Source organism: Bubalus bubalis, chromosome 6, assembly GCF_019923935.1.
Source record: "Bubalus bubalis isolate 160015118507 breed Murrah chromosome 6, NDDB_SH_1, whole genome shotgun sequence".
NCBI classification, from domain to species: domain Eukaryota; kingdom Metazoa; phylum Chordata; class Mammalia; order Artiodactyla; family Bovidae; genus Bubalus; species Bubalus bubalis.
The window spans coordinates 51,267,946-51,289,100 of NC_059162.1; the positions used below are offsets into that span (position 1 = coordinate 51,267,946).

The following is a 21,155-nucleotide window of genomic DNA, read 5'->3' on the forward strand; positions in this document are numbered from 1 at the left end:
AATTGGGTTAAATATTTAAACCAAACTGGAGCATAGTCTGGTTTAAAACCTCAAGTTCTGATTAGAAACTAATTGTATCACAAATATTTCTGTTTGGATATCATTGTACTTCTTTCAGTATGGAGGGGTCCATCCCCCATGATATCTTTACTAAATCTCGACCTCCACTAAATTTGTACAAATTACAAACAAGAATCTTAGGTCCAGAATTACTTTTTAAAGTCAGCGGTTCTAATAATCTTGTAATCTTTTCTATATAACTATGGTGGTATTTGTACAGACATCACTATAAATAAAAATTTTGTCTTAGTGTGATAGGTTTAATTCTGATTTTATGTTGACAAAAGTTTCATTCATCTTGTACATGCCAAAATAATGCTATTCACCTGAAGAAACATTAATTCACATGTTACAGAATTTTGATATTTTTATTTGTTCACAGCCGGTTTTTAGCATACCCTGAGCTATTAAATCTTCCCTGGTGGCTCAGTGGTAAAGAATCTGCCTACCAATGCAGGAGATATGGGTTCAATCCCGGGTCAGAAAGATCCCCTGGAGAAGGAAATAGCAACCCACTCCAGTATTCTTGCCTGGGAAATCCCACAAAGGACCTAGCAAGCAGGCTACAGTCCAAGAGTCGGACATGACCTGGCAACTAAACAACAACACAACTAGCTATTAAAACCATAAGACTTAATTTACACAAATAACTGGCATTTAAGTTAATAAACAAATTATAAATTTATTATTGAAATCTGAGAGTTTTTAATGGTTAAGTGTGACACGGTTTTTTCCTTCTCTTATAGAAGTCCAGAAGTCTAAAGATCATTGTTCACTAAATGTAGGTAGAGAAGAGATCCCAAATATGCCTCCTGAAATGCAACTTAAGGTAGATATGAAATTTTCTTAAGCTACGTCCAACTGAACTCTTTTCTCTTTTTTGCTTTGCTTTGTTTTAAACGCAGCCTTAGTAACCAATTTTTCTTGGCATTATAGGTCCTACATTCAGCTCTTTTCACATTTGATTTGATTGAAAGTGTTTTGGCTCGAGTAGAAGAACTCGTTGAAACAAAAACGAAGTCTACCTCTGAGCAAAATATGGGATAAAGTGAAAGCTCCATCTCCTAAATAAAAACTAGTAATACACTATTTTTCATTATGGTTTATTTAATACCTTTATAGAAGTTTTTCTGTAAAACACACTGAAAATAAATGTAGCTTCTCTTATCTGTTTCAGCAGTGACACATTATGGATCAGTAGCATTGTTTCCTTTTAAAAAGGTATCTATATGGTAAATAATGCCCATGTGTATTTTAAATACTACTGTTGAAAAATCTAATACGAATCAATAATGATTTCATAAAATGTACTGGAATTACCTTTATCCATACAGTTGTGAGTTTATAAAAATTCTGATACACTTTATGTTCCAGTTAGATGCTACTTTAGAACTCCTAGTGTTAAACTGGCTATCGTAGCTGTAGGAGCTTAGAGAAGAATTCTGAGTCTGTGTACTACTCCTAATTTCCCTTTCTTTCCCTGCCTCAGGAGCCTTAGAGGGCAGAGTCCTCTATCACCAGCTTTCCAGCAGTAGTTACAGTGTAAAAGTACCTGTGAAGACTAATTTTAGAAATAGTGGCTTGTATTATAAAAAGGTATATATGACTTTTTCTTTAACCCAAGGGGCTACTTATTTGCAATTAAACATTTGTTGTTCCAACTTAATCTGTATCATTAAGAAGCTTCAATCTAAGTTTTATATACATGTACCAATATTTTTTGAACATTATTAAAGGAATTGACAGAACTCTGAAAGTAAAATCATTTTTAATTATATGTATTTTATTTTAATATCCTTCCCAAAGAACATTTAACAGTTATAGTTGATAATCTAATTTGGGTTAAATGTATCACTACTCAGTTTTATCTTTTGAAGTGTTTTCCACACAGGACTTTGCTCAATGATGTAAGCTTTAGTTGTTATCATTCTGTAGCAGATGCTATCTATGTATGATTTGGAGGTGATCTGGAAGAAGATATAAACATGCAACATTATTTAAGAAATAAGGTATTTTTTACAGGGTCACATCATAAAATACCTAACTTATTCAACAGGTATTAATCAGTACTATGTATGAGTTATTAGAGTAATAGAAAAATACCTGATACTTGTCTTTATGGAATTTCAAACATGCAAACCAGAAAAGTAGAATGCTATTAAGAATTGCTTCAACAGGGATCTGTTCCAAGTAAAAGAGTAAGGAACACCTAACTCTGCCTATGGGAGTTGGGAGCACACTTTATGGAGAATAAGCATGAAAAGAAAAGTGGAAACTAGTCAAGTTATAAAATAGCATGTTTGCACTCTGACAGTTCATGACTACCAATATTTATACTTGAGAATTTGAAAGAAGATTTAAGTAACCAGTAGGGCCAACACAATGTATATATGACCAAATGATCTTTTGACCTAAATGAGTGATTCTGATAGTTGCTACTGGAATTGAGAAGACTTGAGAGGCCAAGTTCAGGCTTGGGAAAGAGTTCCATGTGTTTGGAAATAGCAACTTCTCTAAGGGAAACAATATTTGTCAATTCCATTGAATAGGGAATGCAAGTGAAGAATCTCAAAGTTTATCAGTGTGTATGTATGTATGTCATTTTCCTCAGGTGACTTACCTTAGCTATGGTGCACATAAGATTAATCGCATTTACTGGGTTGTGTACTGGAAGTATCCGTAAGTTACTACCCAGGAATCTGGGGGAGAAAAAAATCATTTAAGTTAAATAGATCATATGACTTATATTTGTTATCCTAAGAGACAAAAATCCTTTATTGTTTGTCATTTGTTCATTCATGCCTGCCTTATTCCACAGAGGATTTAATATGGCTTTAAAACCAGAACTTAATTGACTAAAAAGTGTTCCACTTCTGATTTAGTCTTGCTGAAGAATTCCATAAATCAGCATGCATTCTGAAACTTGTCACCCTCATTCATAGAAGAGCTCTTTGGCCTGTGTTGTATTAAAAATGAAAGGTTAACATTATAAAGTTTATCTTTTGGCAAAACATAATTCACTTGCCTGAAACAATTCAGAACTGAAGTACATAAAATAACTTAAGGAAAACAGGTCTGTAGTGTTACTGTCCATACCTCTGCTGAATCCTGAACATCAGTTTCCATTCTTCAGGTCCATGCAGGGCAGCAAACAGAACCAAAAAACTATTTTGGTGAATGTTAACAAACTTCTCAATTTTGGCTAGAAATGTTTCTTCAGCAGACATAAAGCATTCTCTAGCATTCATCAATAAAAATGCAACTCCTAGGAGAGGTGAACGTAATATAAAATGTCACTTTGTCATATTAATAAAATTTTTTTATAAACTTAGTAAAATCAACAAAAATAACTATAAGTTAAACATATATGTAAGTGTCCAGGCCTTAAACCCATAACAGATGGAAATCACTATAACAAAAGTCTTACACAGCAAAATAATTAGGTAGTTCTTTGAAGTGCTCTGTAATAAAAGGATGACAATCTAAATATTTAAGGGGAGAACCCTTTCTGGGTCAGTAACCGTTTTTTTTTTCCTTTAAGGCACTATCCACAATGAAAGTAAGGCCTAATTTTAGTTACATGTTAATTTTTCATGTTATAATTTTTAAAAGCTGGAAATCAACTGAAAAGTAGTTTTAAGCAAACTTTTAGTTATTCCTTGGAGAATCTTTTGTATCATAACATAAACCATTATATAAATTAACACACTCAGGAGCAGATACCTAGGGTCTCTGAAACAGTATCAAGTGTAGAAGAATGCTCCAGAAGGCTTCCCTAGTAGTCTGCTGGTTAGGACTCAGTGCTTCCACTGCAGAGGGCACAGGTTCGATCCCTGGTCGGGGAACTAAGATCCTGCATGCCATGTGGCAGTCTTCCCCCAACCTCCCAAAAAAAGAATGGTCCAGAAGAGAAGCTTAATCTGATTAGCTCTTTAAAAGATGAGTGGAAGACACAATCTCAGGAAGTAAATAACTATGTGATTATACTAATTGAATGAACTTAACGCTAAAAATTTATATAACATTTCTGAATCTAAATTACCTCATCTGTAAGGTTGGAATAATAGTTCTTTGATAGGTTTGTTAAAAGGATTAAATAAGAGAATGTATATAAAGTGACCAAAGCATACAACAGAGTAGGTATTTACCAAAAATATTTTACTTCTCTCTAGAGGGCTCTTTATCCAACCAGGAAGGATGAATGTGAGGTTGGACCATTTTCAGCTTGGATGTCTATTTCTAGGAGCTTTTGAAAGTGCTTGTCTTCCAAAATCTCTGTTAGAGTACTGGTCTATTCATAACCATTCTAATAAAATCCTTTACCTCCACATCTTATCACTTCTGTCATTTTCCAAGCACAAGTAGAGCTGCCCCCTTCCCATGTCCTCAGTTTTCTCATATCCTAATCTAATTCCTTTGCCTATGACTCACAGTTGTATAGTTTTATGATTTCAGGAACATGTGTCCCCATTTGGTTCTTTTAGTTAGTATTTGTTTATATTATGTTCAGTAAACTCTTGTACAAAATCATGAAAAACATTCTCCTGTATTGTTTTTTTTCCCACCTAATTTTTTTAATTGAAGGATGATTGCTTTACATCCTCCATTGTTTTTATATATGGATTTTAATCAATATGATGCTAGCCTCTTCATTAATATGAGTAATATTTTAAATGTTGATTGTTAGGGAGGGTGGCTTTGTTGTACTTTCATGTTAGTTTCAAAGCAAGTAGTTTGTACCATCCTCTACTAGACTTCAGTGATTTAACTTTAGTTCAACAATTGTAATCTAAAAAGGAATATATTTTGTAATTGGCCATATGTACTGCTTTTGCAGGAGTAACAAAGTTTTATTACACATTCACCTTTCCCAAAAAATAACACCTTAAGCTTATTACTTCGTTACTGAACTACTGAATAATTAGAATTTACGTGCACGTATTTATTAACAAACTTAAATCAAGGAAGTCAGCAAATATACTGTACCAGAAAGAGAAAATATAATTGATCCATTTTCCACTGAATCTGAATACCGAACCTTGTGGCTTCGATTTTCTAGGGCAGCTGCAACTTCATAACTCTTAAAAAAAATTTTTTCAGAAATACAGACTTAAAACATCTTTTTAATAGTTAATTAAAGCTAATGAAAAAACATGAAGTTTAATAGCTTCTTTTATAACTGTACACTTAAAGATTTGATCATTGAGACACTAAATGTGCTGTCTCTATGGAGTAAAAAAACTTAAAAAAAAACTAAAAATATTTAGTTCTCCTGAAATACACTATGGGTTTGGAAATGAGTTGTGTACTAGTTATGTTACTTAGGGAAGAAACTAAGGACAATATTAAAGAATTAAACTATAAGAGCAAACACAAACATCTTTTTTAAAAGCAACTTGAAGATGGATTCTTCACATACCCATAATTATGTGGATAAATAGGAAATTAGAAATATTTGAGGCCTAGAAATTAGATGCTTAGTATTTAAACCAAAAGTCCTATTGTCTTCATACATATTTTCTAACTCACCTAAGCGCTTACAACATTTGAAAAGTTTACTAAAGGTAACTAAACAGATGAACTGGAGAATTGATTGTCTTTGTAGTTTTCTGTATGGCACGTCATGGTTCTGTCAGTCATCTAACACACCACATCTAAGAAACACGTCACCTTCTATTTATTCATTAATGCATGTCAGAATCCATCTTTAAGTTGTTTTTTAAAAAGAAGTTTGTGTTTGCTCTTATAGTTTAAATTCTTTCATATTGTCCTTAATTTTTTCCTTAAGTAACAGCCGTAGTAACACAACTCATTTCCAAACCCACAGTTTATTCCAGGAGAACTAAATATTTTTACTTTTTTTTTTTTTTAAGTTTTTTTTCTCCATAGAGGGACCACATTTAGTGTCTCAATGATCAAATCTTTAAGTGGTACAGTTATAAAAGAAGCTATTAACAATTAGATATTGCCTAAAGCACTTCCCCAGTGGCTTAGCATTCATTATCTGCCTGCAATGCAGAAGACACAAGAGGAAGATCCCCTAGATGAGGGGCATGGCAACCCACTCCAGTACTCTTGCTGGGAAAATCCCATGGACCGAGGAGCCTGGCAGGATACAGTTCACTGGGTTGCAAAGAGTTGGATACCACTGAAGCGACTGAGCAAAGCATTAAAATATAAGTGGTTCATAGTATTTACTGACTGGTTAAAACTCAAGCTTGTTAGTCTCCAAGTAGATAGAAATCCCTTACATTTATTTTATATTTTGCCTCATTATTATTATATATTTGCCTGTGTATATTTTAAGTACACAGGTTGGAATTAGGTACCAAATACTTGATTCCTTCCTAAAGATAGAGTATTTTATGCTACTCAAACAGATCCTGACCTAGAGTTCAATTAAGATTCTTCCCATGAGTTTTCTGCTGTTTTCAAATTATATATTGCTTCCAGTGATGGCAGACTAAGTAATTTAGGCCAACTCTCCTGCTGAAAGCATCTAGAAAAGCTGGAAAATTTTCAGAAATCTGCTTGAATGCATCAGAGAGCTAGCAGGATAGTGAAAAATTACAAGACCAAGACCTATACAGAAATTCAAAGATAAGAGATAGGCATTTAGGCCATTTTCTCCCCTGAGGGCATCTGTCAATTCAGGAAGAGACAGATGAGAGGCTGAAGAGAGCTTTTGACAAAAGTGGAACAGCTCTCACAGGGGCTGCAGCCTAGCTTCAAACCATTTCAATCCCTAAAATTGGATTAAAGTGATACTGTATTACTAGTGTTCCCAAGCACCTTGCAGAAGCACTCCCTAGAGCAACTCTTCTCAATTAGGTCTCCTCACTGCAGCTACAGAACAAAGAAAATTATCTGAATATTTTCTCAATTCAAACGTAACAATTATCACTGAAATGAACAGGACATAAGCTCCTTTATTATATACAATAGAAGCTGGGTGGCCACATCAGCATATAAAAATATAGAACATCCAGTTGCAAATAAAAATATAAAACATCCAGTTAAATTTCAATTTCAGATAAACATGATATTTTAGTATTAATGTAAGTATGTCCCATGCAATATTTGGGATGAACTTAAACTAAATTCATTATTTACCTGAAACTTTTAAGTTTAACTGAGTGTCCTATATTTTATCTGGAAACCCGGCTTAGAGAATTAAAGGTTTAATTTTCTCTCAGAATTAAGGTTTCTCTAGAGGAACATAACACTATTCTAGGCCTCAAATAATTTCTACAAACACTTTTTTTTCAAATACAAATTCCAACAATCAAAAATAATCAAACATATAAACAGACAAAATTACATGAAAAGAGAACTATGAGAAACAACAAGTAATAGAAACAGTAACAGGACATACAGTAAAGTTACATGTGTACCTTAAAATAGCTATTTACTATATTCAAGGAGATAAAATGCAAGATTGAGGATTTTGGTAAACAATTAGAAATTATATAAAAGGATGTAACAGATCAAATCAGTCAATCCTAAAGGAAATCAACCCTGAATATTCACTGGAAGGACTGATGGAGAAACAAGCTCTAATACTTTAGCCACCTGATGCAAAGAGGTGACTCACTAGAAAAGTCCCTGATGCTGGGAAAGACGGCTTCCCTTGTGGCTCAGCTGGTAAAGAATCTGCCTGCAATGCGGAAGACCTGGGTTCGATCCATGGGTTGGGAAGATCCCCCGGAGAAGGGAACTACTGCCCACTCCAGTATTCTGGCCTGGAGACTTCCCTGGACTATACAGTCCATGGGGTCTCGAGGAGTTGGACATGACTGACTTTGACTTTCACTGGGAAAGATTGAAGGCAAAAGAAGAAGGGGGTGGCACAGGATGAGATGGTTAGACAGCATCACCGATCAGTGGGCATGAATCTGACCAAACTACAGGAGATAGTGAAGGACAGGGAGCCTGGTGTGCTGCAGTTGATGGGGTTGCAAAGAGTTGGACATGACTGAGCAACTGAACAACTACAACAGATAAAACTTAACTATAAATCTGAGATAAATCAGATCAACAGTTGCTTGAGGCAGGGAACTGGATAAAGGACTGATTATAAAAGGGCATGAAGTAATTTTCTGGAGTGATGAAAACGTTCTATATATTCTGGGATGATGGTTACACAGGTATACACATTTGTCAAAATTCATTAAGCTTACACTTTAAATGTGTGTATTTTATTGTATGTAAGTCCCACCTCAGTTAAATTGATTTTTAAAACATCTTTCAAGATCAAGGGGGAAACAAAAATATAGTTGATTCTTGTACAACATGGATTTGAACTGTGTGGGTCCATTTATATGTAGATTTTTTCAATAAATACATATATTACACAATCTGAGGTTCACTGAATCCTCACACACAGAGCTGCTGATACAATGGGCCAAATGTAAATTTAAAGGTGAGTTTTCAACTGTGGAGGAATCAGTGCCTATAACTCCCACGTTGTTCAAGGGTCAACTGTATTTTGAGAGGAAGACTGAGATGGTCCTCATTGAGGTAATTTCTAAATTATATTATTCAGATTAAAAGGAAAATGATCCAAAACAGAAGGTTTGAGCCAAAAGAAGAAGAGCAAAGAAAGTAACAAAGACATGAGTAAATCTAAATAATTACTAACTTTAGAAAATAATAATAATGCTTTGTGGAGTTAAAAAATTGAGAGAATTTAAACTATATGATAACAACAAATACAATACAGAAGAGGGTGATTGGAATTAGTATTCTAAGATTTACTTGTCATGTAAGAGGAAGGTAAGTAGCAAACAGCCTTTTCCAGCAACCCAAGAGATGAGTCTGTACATGGACATCACCAGATGATCAACACCAAAATCAAACTGATTATGTTTTTTGTAGCCAAAGATGGAGAAGCTCTATATAGTCAGCAAAAAACAAGACCTGGAGCTGACTGTGGCTCAGATCTTAAACTCCTTATTGCAAAATTCAGGCTTAAATTGAAGAAAGTAGGGAAAGGCACAATGCCATTCATGTATGACCTGAATCAAATCCCTATGATTATACAGTGGAGGTGATGAATAGGTTCAAAGATTTAGATCTGGTAGATAGAGTGCCTGAAGAACTATGGACAGAGGTTCATAACATTGTACAGGAAGCAGTGACCAAAACCATTCCAAAGAAAAATAAATTCAAGAAGGCAAAGTGGTTGTCTGAGGAGGCTTTACAAATAGCTGAAGAAAGAAGTGAAAAGCAAGGGAGAAAGGGAAAAATACACCCCCAAAAATGCGGTGTTCCAGAGAATAGCAAGGAAAGATAAGGCCTTCTTAAATGAACAATGCAAAGAGAGAGGAAAATAATAGATTGGGAAAGATTAAAGATCTCTTCAAGAAAATTGGATATCAAGGGAACATTTCATGTAAGGATGGGCACAATATAGGACAGAAATGGTAAGGACCTAACAGAAGCAGAAGAGATTAAGAAGAGGTGGCAAGAACATACAGAACTATACAAAAAAGGTCTTAATAACCCAGATAATCATGATGTTGTGGTGACTCACCTAAGGCCAGACATCCTGGAGCGTGAAGTCAGTGAAAGTGAAAGTCGCTCACTCGTGTCCGACTCTTTGCGACCCCATGGACTATAAAGTCCATGGAATTCTCCAAGCCAGAATACTAGAGTGGGTAGCCTTTCCCTTCTCCAGGGGATCTTCCCAACCCAGGTCTCCCACATTGCAGACAGATTCTTTACCAGTTGTGTGAAGTCAAATGGGCCTTAAAAAGCATTAATACAAACAAAGCTAGTGGAACTGATGGAATTCCAGCTGAACTATTTAAAATCCTAAATGATGCTGCTGTTAAAGTGCTGCACTCAATATGTCAGTAAATTTAGAAAACTCATCAGTGGCCACAGGACTGGAAGTGGTCAGTTTTCATTCCAATCCCAAAGAAGGGTAATGCCAAAGAATGTTCAAAATACCGTACAAGTGTGCTCATTTCACATGCTAGCAAGGTTATGCTCAAAATCTTTCAAGCTAGGCTTCAGCAGTAGGTGAGCCAAGAACTTTCAGATGGATTTCAAGATGGATTTCAAAGAGGCAGAGGAACCAGAGATCAAACTGTCAATGTTCGTTGGATCATGGCAAAAGCAAGGGAGTTCCAGAAAAACATCTACTGCTGCTTCACTGACTATGCTGAAAACTGACTGTGTGGATCACAACAAACTGTGGAAAATTACTAGAGATGGGAGTACCAGACCACCTTATCTGTCTCCTGAGAAACCTGTACGCGGGTCAAGAAGCAACAGTTAAAACCAGACATGGAACAATGGACTGGTTCCTAATTGGGAAAGGAGTATGACAAAGCTGTATAATGTCATCCTATTTAACCTACATGCACAGTACATCATGCAAAATGCCAGGCTGGGTGAAGCCCAAGATGGAATCAAGATTGCCAGGAGAAATATCAACAACCTCAGATATGGAGATGATACCACTCTGATGGCAGAAAGTGAAGAGGAACTAAGGAGCCTCTTGATGAGGATGAAAGAGGAGACTGAAAAAGCTGGCCTGAAACTCAACATTAAAAAAACAAGATCATGGCATCCAGTCCCATCACTTCATGGCAAACAGAAGGGAAAAAAGTGGAAGCAGAGACAGATTTTATTTTCTTAGGCTCCAAAATCACTGCAGTGACTATAGCCATGAAATTAAAAGACACTTGCTTCTTGGAGGAAAGCTTTGACAAACCTAGACAGCATATTAAAAAGCAAAGACATCACTTTGCCAACAAAGGTCTGTCTAGTCAAAGCTATGGTTTCTCCAGTAGTTATGTATGGATGTAAGTTGGACATAAAGAAGGATGAGCACTGATGTATTAATGCTTTTGAATTATGGTACTAGAGAAGGCTCTTGAGAGTCCCTTGAACTGCAAGGAAATCAAACTAGTTAATCCTAAAGGAAATCAACCCTGTATATTCATTGGAAGGACTGTTGCTAAAGCTAAAGCTTCAATACTTTGGCTACCTGATGCAAACAGCCAACATATTGGAAAAGACTGATGCTGGGAAAGATTGAGGGCAGAAAGAGAAGGGGCGACAGAGGATAAGACGGTTAAATAGCATCACCCACTCTATGGACAAGAATTTGAGCAAACTTTGGGAGGTAGTAGAGAACAGAGGAGCCTGGGATGCTGCAGTCCATGCATGAGGTTGTAAAGAGTCAGACACAACTGAGCGACTGAACATCAAAAACAACAATAAAAATTTATTATTTACTTTGGACTCTGTGGGGCTAAGTATGTATGTATGTTAAATTTTCTAGGGTAACTATTAAAAAACAGAAATAGAGCATATAACTTCCAAAGCTAGTTAAAGGAAAAAAAATGAGACAATATTAACAATCAATACAAAAAGAGGCCAAAAAAAAAAAAAAAAAAAAAGAAAAGGTGAGACAAATAGCATAAAATAAAGATAGATAAAACATAATAAATAAATTAAAAGCAGTTTTTTTTTGGAAAATTAGAATTGGTTGCTGTCTTCCTCTCTTAAAATCACTCTGACAAAGCTAAAGAAACGAGAAATATGGGAGAAAAATATGGATTCCAGAAATCAACAAAAAGAAGCATGAAAAATTCCAGTGAAACTTAAGGCTGTCTTAAAATGGGTATGCAGCTAGATGGCTGAAGCCAACAAAGCAGAGGGCAGCTTGAGGCAACAATGAAAGAACAGGGTAGATTTTAAAAAATCATATTCAAAGTCTTATTCTAACCTCTCTCTTCTTTACCATGAAGAATCATCTCCTGCCCCCTCATTCTAGACATTAGGTGGTATCCGTAAGATAAACATCTGGGAAAGGGTTAGATAATCCTGCTAGTTGCAGAGTTAAAACACTGATCAATTGCCCTCAGGCATTCAACTTCCCATTCCTTCCTCCTTCAAGCTGTAGGGACAAGTCTAGACAGGTCAGTTCCTGTTGTTTACTTCTCCAAAAAACCTTAAGTAATATATGTTCATATGAATTGTTGTTTCTGGAATCATTTAACATCTCTTAGAATAGGCTCAGTGAGAAAAAAAAAAAGAAAAACTTAAGAAAATGTCCAACTTTCAGATATTTAGAGAAGTAGGAAAATGGATGCAGTGATCTTCCTAATTTATCTTTAAAATACATTTTAGATTATATACTTGCTGATTCACACAACTTTGGATAATCAAGCTAAAGGTATTTTAAAATACTGTTCTATTGCTTAATTTTAAATTCAAGATCAATGGCCCAAATGCCTCTTTTACCTTAAGAGATGAGCTAATAATAATGGTGGTTGTCCATTTTATTTTTTCTTTTCCATCACTTTCAGCCATCTCTTTGGATCAAATCAGCTTCTGGTAGTGCCAACAATCTGAGAAAAATAACAGCAAAAATAACACATAGAAATGTTTGCTTGATGAATGAGTAAATTTCAGAAAGAAATAAAATTAGGGTAATGGAGACATTCTAAAGAATATCTGACAGTCAAAATTTGACACTAAAAGTGTATCTGTCTTGTTATACATTGTTTTTGTTAAAGTCACTTCAGTTGTGTCTGACTCTTTGCAACCCTATACCTCAGTAAGTAAAGAATCTGCCTGCAATGCAGGAGACTGGAGTTCAATCCCTGGGTCTGAAAGATCCCCTGGAGAAGGAAATGGCTACCCATTCCGGTATTCTTGCCTGGAAAATCCCATGGACAGAGGAGCCTGGTGGGCTGCAGTCCACGGGGTCGCAGAGTCAGGCACGACTGAGTGACTAACACTTCACTTCATGGACTATACCCCCATCAGGCTCCTCTGTCCATGGGATTCTCCAGGCAAGAATAGTGGAGTAGATTGCCATGCCCTCCGGGGATCTTTCAGACCCAGGGATTGAACCTGCGTCTCTTACATCTCCTGCATTAGCAAGCAGATTCTTCACCTCCTGCGCTACCTGGGAAGCTCATTATACTTTATATGTTAAGCTCACTCAGTATTATGCTCTCCATTAACAATTATTACAAGCAATGGTTCCCATTTCAGAGCATTAGAGAAGAAAGATGTGTCAAGGACTATGAAAGATCTGAAATTTTATCCTACTTGCAAACTAAAAAGTTAACCTGCAAGAGTTTCATGGGTACAGGGAAAGACAAAAGACTCTTGGATTAGAGACAAAGGACAGTTTTCTACTCATAGCAACAGGAGTATCACCATTTTCTTCTAGCAGTTCCCCAAGGGCAGTTCCCATGGGGTGATGAGAAAAAAGCCATCTGTACACACAGGGAGTTACACTACAAGAAAGGAAGTTAGAGCTCAGAAAGCCCCAACCTTTTCTAAAGAGACTGCAAGCATACCTGCCCTCTGCTCTAGAGGCAAATAACATAACTATCTCTAACTTACTATACAAACATCCTTTGAAAGTTCAGGGGTGGGGCATTTCTAAAAAGTTCACTGGTGATGCTTGTTGATGCTGGCCTGGGGACCACATTTTAAGAACTCCTACACTAAGGGAAGAAAAAGCATTCTAGGCAGCGATAACACAACAACAAAGCATAGTATACTAGCAACCCGATAATAAAAGAAAATGATGTAATAATAGAATTCTGTTATTCTGTTCAGTGCACTAAAGTTGAAGATATACATGTCTGGGGTAGTTGGGTGGCAATAAAAGTGAAAATTACTGCAAAGCTAGTAGCATCAAACTGAATTTAATTATGGTCTGAATTTGGCACTTTTCTGATATTGAGACTAAACACCCTTAAGCTATATTTCCATTTCTGTGACAAGTTTTGCCCATTTTTCTATTAGATTTCCTTTTCTCCTTCATTTGTAGGATTTCTTTACATATTCTGGATATCAGTCTTTATTAGCTATGTCTGTTTTCTCCCAGTTTGTACTTGTCTTTCCCTTCTTTATGGTAATATCTGATACACACAAGTGAAAATTTTCAATAGTCAAATTTATCAATCTTTTCATTTATGATTAGTGCTTTTTTGTTTCTCTGTTCCAAAGTCAAATATTCTCCTTCATTGTATTCTAAATTTTTAGTTTGGCCTTTCAAATTTAAGTTTTTAATTATTCATCCGGATTTTTTGTATGGAGTCTTAAGTAGGGATCCAATTTCATTTTTTTGAAACTATGGCTATCTAGTTGTCCCAGAACTGTTTATTCAGTCTCCTTTCTCCCCCTGGTCATTAATAATACCACCTTAGTCATACAATGTTTCTATATTAACAGACCTGTTTTTGGGTTCTCTATTCTATTTAGTAGCTCAATTTGCTTATTCCTAAATCAATGTCATACTGTTTTTTTTAATTATCATAGATTTAAAAAAAGTCTTGATATCTTTATGGGAAGGCTCTCCATCTTAACTCTTTTTCAGTTGTGATGTAGATATCCTTTGGTCATTTTTCATCCCTATAAATTTTAGAGTCATCATGTCAATTATTTTAAAAAACCCTGTTGGTTAAAGATTGTTTGGGGAGTTTGTTGTAATGTTTTTGCTGTAAAAAGTGTTTCAAATTCTGCTGAAATGTTGCTGAAAAGCATGGTGCTTGTAACAGTTCAACAATCCATGGCTGCTCCCTCGGGCTTACTTCTACTCTCCCTCTGAAGCAGGTTAGCACTGAAGGTGGTATGGAAAAGATTTCATATGTGTTCAATTGTTTGTTTCTTCTTCCTTCTCCCTTGGCTCCCCCCTAACCCTCCTTAGCTCCCTCAACCTCTTTTGTTCAATGTATGTATCTTAAAGCTAATTTTTACTACTGGACATCTGACTGGAGCCATAGATATAGAATCTGTATTGTTCAAAACACAGCATGGAATTAACATTAAACTTAAATAAAACTGAATTTAAAATGCAAAAAAAAAAAAAAAAAAAGAAAGAAACCCAAAACAAAAAGCCCTACTAAAGACACTTTTTAAAATTAGAAATGCATTTACCTATAAAACAGTTTTGGAAAAAAGCTTTTTTTTTTTTTTGGCCATGCCATGCAGCATGCAAGATCTCAGTTCCCTGAAGAGGGATCAAACCCATGCCCCTTGCAGTGGAAGCATGGCATCTTAACCACTGGGCCACTGGAGAAGTCCCAAAACTAAAATTTTTATGAACTTGAGACTTTCCACCTGTGAATATATCTCCTCATATTTAGGACTTATAAACACTCAAGTGTTTTCATTTAACATTGTGTCATAAGCATTTTCCTTACATATTTTTAAAAATATGTAAAGGCTGGGTAACTTTCTTTTGTATAGATATGACACACTTTATTTGACAATTATATAGGGAAGGAAAAATAATTTCTCCTCTATCCTTCTGAGTTCTTGGCTTAGACCCTCACTTATTATAAAAGACAGATAAGAGAAACACGAACAGAATTGTATTAACATGTACACCTCATGTATACATGGGAGATACCCAGAAAAATTGAGTAAATCCTTGAGATGGCTCAAGCTACCACCTTAAATACCATCTTCAGTTAATGACAAAAGAAAGACATCGTGGGGGAGGCCAATTATGGAAGGGGCTTCCCTGGTGGCTCAGAGGGTAAAGCATCTATCTGCAATGTGGGAGACCCTGGGTCGGGAAGATCCCCTGGAGAAGGAAATGGCAACCCACTCTAGTATTCTTGCCTGGAGAATTCCATGGACAGAGAAGCCTGGTGGGCTACAATCCATGGAGTCACCAAGTTGGACACGAATTATCAACTGAACAACAATTAGGAAAGGCACAGTACCAAGGGTAAGTTTTGTTATGCAGATTTAGGTTGGTGCCATTTCCACTGATAGGAGTTTCCTGTGATTTAGAATCATCCTGCTGCTACTTTCCCAGAAACAGAGAAGAAGACACCTACAAAAGATTTCCTTCATAAATGTAAATATCCTTCACAAAAGGGTAACTTCTACTCTGTTTTCAGAGCTTCTTCCGTGTCTGTTTTTTTAAAAATAATCAGCTCAAAATAATCCTTACGCCAAATAGGCATATTCTAGGGTGGCATTTCTGCTACCCTTCAATTATCACTGGTGATTTAAATTGGGCATTTGATCTGGTCGCAAATTTTTCCAATTACAACTGACTTTGCAATACATGGAATTACGCTTCAAAACCATAAATATCATATTCCTCCCCAATTAAAAATCCTTCAATACTTCACCATGGCTTACAGAACAAAGTCTAAACTGAAGGTATACAAATTCTTTCCTATTCAGCCTCATGTCCTGCCATTCCTCAACATATTACAAATACTTTAGCTATTCTGAAGAACTTGTAGTCCTGAACAAAATGTTTTTCACATCTCATCCCTTTACATGTTTTTAAGTAAAACTCCCCTCTTCTCCTTGACAATTCCTATGTAATTTTAATAAGCAGTTTGCGCTTTTCCTATTCTCTACAGGCAATTAGGACCTTCCTCTTTTGTAGAACTATAGTACTCCAAGCTTATCTTTATTATATCAATCATTAATATAGTTATATTTGTTTATATAGCTGTATTCTCAATGAAAAGACTTCTCACTGGAAGCTCCTCAAGGAGTGGGACCATGTTTTATTCATCTTCGTATTCCCAACGCCGAGCACAGTGCCCAGCACTTTTAGCAAGTTAAAACAGTAAGTCCAGATATCAGAAGCAAAATAAAGGTCGAAGCAAAATAAAGGTCACAGCAAACTGGGAAAAAGTAAGGGGGTTACTGGTTGACTACCATGAAGAGGGAGGTTTTTGCCATGTGCCTTTCTTATGTGTTAGGAAATCTGAGGTGCAGAGATGGATTAAATTAGTTTAGGAGAATAATATAAGACACACATTCCAACTTTTTGGTAGAAGACCCATGGTGTAGTAGAAAGACCACGAGTTAGACCAGGGATCTAGTCTTGTTACCTATTACTGTGGTCATTCAATGTCTGAGCATATTTTCATGGGAATATAATGAAAAACAACAACAAGAATAACACTGGGCTTTCTATTATCTCAGAAAAGTTAAGAAAATCAAATGGCATAATACATAGGAAAACATAAATATGACATATTATATTATTACCATCAATACATACTTCTGTCAACTCCTTTAACCAAGCCAAACAAAATAATAAATCACTTTTACAAAACTTTCAGTACTTTTTTCATATGCTCCAACACAAATACTCCCTCAGTTACATTTTTCTCCCCTAGAAATCTCTTCTCACTCATGTAGACTCGAGCCTTCCCTCTTCAACATAAATTGGAGATCTGGGTCTGATTCATTAGCTGTCATCCTGGGAATTCCTTTCTCTTCTCTCCTATGTTAGAGCTATGTTTCCCTTGATTTATTTTTTCATTTTGCAGAAGCATTCTTTAGTTGTTTTTTGAAAAAAAGAATGCATGACACATACATTTATCAATAGATATATACACTTTGACCCCCTGCATATCCAAGAAATCTTTACCCTATCCCTATATTTAATTTATCCCTATCCCTATATTTAATCCTTATATTAAGAAAGACTTCCCTGGTGGCTCAGACAGTAAAGCGTCTGCCTACAATGCAGGAGACCCGGGTTTGATCCTGGGGTTGGGGAAGATGCCCTGGAGAAGGAAATGGCAACCCACTCCACTATTCTTGCCTGGAAAATGCCATGGACAGAGAAGCCTGGTAGGCTACAGTCCATGGGATCGCAAAGAGTTAGACATGACTGAGCGACTTCACTTTCACTTATATTTAATTGGCAGGGCTTCCCAGGTGACTCAGTGGTAAAGAATCCACCCACCAAGCAGGAGACTTGGGTTTGATCCTTGGATCAGGAAGACCCCCTGAAGGAAATGGTAACAGACTCCAGTATTCTTGCCTAGGAAATCGCATGGATAGAGGAACCTGGAAAACTACAGTCCATGGGGTCACAAGAGTCAGACATGACTTAAGTGACTAAACAACAACAACAATATCAAGTGTTGATAAGGATGTGGAGAAACTGGAACTCTTTCATACACTGCTATTCATAAAATATGTGGTACAATCGGTGTGGAAAATATCTTGGCAATTTCTTTAAAAGTTAATCATATACCTACCATATAATCTAGTCATTTCACTCCTAGGTATTTTTACAAAGGCAAAAGAAAGCCTGTGTCTATACAATGAGATAAACAGGAAGGCTTTATTCATAATACCCCCAACTAGAAACAACTCAAATATCCCTCAGCAGAAGAATGGATATTGTGATATATCTATACTCTAGTATTACTCAGCAATGTAAAGGAACGAACTACCGATTCACACAACAACCTGGATCTAAAAAATTATTATGCTGAGTGAAAGAAGCCAAAAAAAAAAAAAAAGGATTACTATATGATTCCCTTTGTATAAAGCTCTGGAAAATGCAAACTAATTCACAGTGACAGAAAACAGAATGGTGTTGATGGAGGAATAATGACAGAAGGAAGAATTAGAAAGGGTAGGAGGAAACTTTGGGGAATGATGGCTACGTTCATTATATTGATTGGCAGTGATGATTTCAAAGGTGTATAAATGTATCAAAAATCATATACACTACAATTAATTACACATCAATTATACCACAATATAGCTAACATATAATAATGAGTGTATCATTTTTCAATTAGCAAATTCTGTGTGTTAAAAAAACAAGCACAGGTGTTCAACACTGGAGCTATTCAAAATGTTTCCAGTGGTGGGACTCTGAAATCTACAGTAATTCTATCTACTTCATTACCAGTTGCTTACTCTTGCTGCTATGAAAACCAAAATTAATGCCAGACAGCTGAAATCAAGCAAAGAAAGCAAAGCTAATCTTTTCTTATGAAAAGTGAAAAATAATCTTTTTGAGCACCTCAACAGTCATTGAAAAAGGTCCCCAAAGTTACCACATGCCAATTATTTTCCAAAAGGAAAAACACATTGAACTTCTGGATAAAGTAACCTGTACTGCTTATATGGCTAGGAAACAATCTTTGCTTCTACAGGATCTTTTTTCAAGTGGTAAGATCTTTTACAATAGTATGAAATTGAAGATATCTAATTATCAAAACAGGAATCTCCTAAATTTCTGTAAGAAGCAGCTTTTTTTCATATTCTTAAAACATGGAAATTACCATGATGAGGATATATCAGTAATAAATTCTATGTACATGGAGGTAAGAAGATAGGACTAAGGTGAGTTCTTAAAGGAGGAAAGAAGGCCCCAAATAGGCATACCTTTTTGGATTGGAAATTGAGAAACTCAGAGAGCACAACTTATCTGGCATGGAGATCTACCCAGTATGGCTTTGGGAGCTACAGATGCTGGGAATTCTCAAACATAAAATCAAAACACAAAGTAAATGGGATCAAGAGCATCTAGATTTTTAAAGGCTAAAAGATGCAGTTTTAGGCTTATTTTTATAAAGACTATGATAGGGCTTCCCTAGTGACTCAGAGGTAAAGAATCCACCTGCCAATGTAGGAGACACAGATTTGATCATTGATCCAGGAAGATTCTACATGGTGTGGAGCAACTAAGGCCATGCGCCACAACTATTGAGCCTGTGCTCTGGAGTCTGGGAGCTGCACCTACTGAAGCCCATGTGCCCTAGAGCCTAGGCGACGAGAGAAGTTACCACAATGAAAAGCCCATGCATCACAATGCAATGCAACGAAGAGTAGTTCCCATTTGCTGAAACTAGAGAAAAACCCAGGCAGCAACGAAGACTCTAAAGAAAAGCCCAGGCAGCAACGAAGACTCTAGAGAAAAGCCCAGGCAGCAATGAAGACTCAGCACAACCAAAAATGAGTAATTATTTTTAAAAAATTACTTAAAAAGGCTGTCTTAGTCATTGTCAGGGCAATATAACATAATGGTCAAGAGCACAAGTTCTGGGGTTGGAGTGAAGGTAAAGAGTTAGTCACTGAGTCGACCCAGCTCTTTGTGACCCCATGGACTGTAGCCCACCAGGCTCCTCTGTCCATGGAATTCTCCAAGCAAGAATACTGGAGTGGGTTGCCATTTTCTTCTCCAGAGGATTTTCCTGACCCAGGGATTGAACATGGGTCTCCTGCATTGCAGGCAGACTGAGCCACCAGGGGAGACCCTAGGTTCCAATCTTGGTTCCGTCACTTACCAGTTGACATGCACTTGGGCAAGTTACTTTACTTCTCTAAACCTCAGCTGTCTCCAATTTAAAATGCAGAGAATACATCCTCTTTTACAACATTCCTGTGAGGATTAAATCAGATCATAAAGTAGCAAGATAGTGTACTGGTTAAAAGTGTGGCCTCTGGAGCCAGGCTGCCTGATTTGAATCCTTGGCTCTGCTACCTACCACTGGTAAATGATCTGATCTTGGGAAAATCAGTTAACTTCATGCTGCAGTTTGCTCATCCTTAAAATGAGGATAATATTTCCTGCCCCACAGGGCTATTAAGAAGATCAATGTGTTATACATAAATCATGTAAAACAGTAGAGCACATAATAAGTAGTAATTATTATTGAAATGTGTACTGCATTAATAATTAAATAGTAAGCTTCAATAAATGCTAAATACTGGTAAACAAAAAGCACAATGTACATTAGACTGTTATTTCTAAACATGTAATTTTTATTATTTTAAACAGAAAGTTTGGGTGCTCAAAGAAAAGCTGGCCCATGTCTTATAAGTAACAGAATTTCATGTCTGTTATTTCCACTCCTTAGAAGGTTCAGATCTTATGGTTATGCTGTAGTTTAGATTATGTCTCAGCATTTCCATGAAGCCTTCTCTAATGATATTTCAATTTTTGTTCTTCCTCCATACTAGTCCACAGTAGATAGTTTATAAACATTTTGTTACTTGATTTAATTGGCATCCACAAACCAGGCTTTTCCTTCTAGCACAGGCAGTTTGGAGAGAAAAAAGGTGACAGAGGAAGCTGAAGTGATTTAAACTTGATAATAAAATTAAAGGCTGCTCAGAATAGAGACATAACCATCACAAAACAAAAAATCAGTTAGATATGGAATGTGTATATACACATATTTAAATATATATATTTTATAACGCAAGGAATGCTCAAAAGAGAACACAAGAAATTGAGCACTGTACTTCAGTTTTGGTTGGTTTTTCAACAACAAATGTGAAAAGGAAAAGACTATATAATTTTACATGTTAGGAAATTC

At 36.1% G+C, this 21,155-nt stretch overlaps 2 protein-coding genes across 9 annotated transcripts in view; one reads left to right on the forward strand and one right to left on the reverse strand.

Annotated features, from left to right (window-relative positions):
- Positions 1–1,808, forward strand: part of GLMN (glomulin, FKBP associated protein) — a 45,231-nt gene extending 43,423 nt beyond the window's left edge. For all 4 annotated transcript variants that reach the window (XM_006061351.4, XM_006061350.4, XM_044944697.2 and 1 more), the window contains 2 exons: positions 807–889; positions 997–1,808. In XM_006061351.4, coding sequence (XP_006061413.3) covers positions 807–889; positions 997–1,107 — 194 coding nt within the window. In that variant the 3' untranslated portion in view covers positions 1,108–1,808. The remainder of the gene's footprint in view (positions 1–806; positions 890–996) is intronic.
- Positions 1,809–1,811: 3 nt separating this feature from the next.
- Positions 1,812–21,155, reverse strand: part of C6H1orf146 (chromosome 6 C1orf146 homolog) — a 33,211-nt gene continuing 13,867 nt past the window's right edge. For 4 of the 5 annotated variants that reach the window (XM_044944699.1, XM_044944698.2, XM_044944700.1 and 1 more), the window contains exons 2-6: positions 12,322–12,428; positions 5,047–5,140; positions 3,157–3,325; positions 2,681–2,759; positions 1,812–2,027 (exon numbers count right to left, since the gene is read on the reverse strand). In XM_044944699.1, coding sequence (XP_044800634.1) covers positions 1,893–2,027; positions 2,681–2,759; positions 3,157–3,325; positions 5,047–5,140; positions 12,322–12,390 — 546 coding nt within the window. In that variant the 5' untranslated portion in view covers positions 12,391–12,428 and the 3' untranslated portion in view covers positions 1,812–1,892. Of the gene's footprint in view, positions 2,028–2,680; positions 2,760–3,156; positions 3,326–5,046; positions 5,141–12,321; positions 12,429–13,231; positions 13,364–21,155 lie in introns of those variants that run through there. The other variant, XM_044944701.1, reaches the window with a different exon arrangement.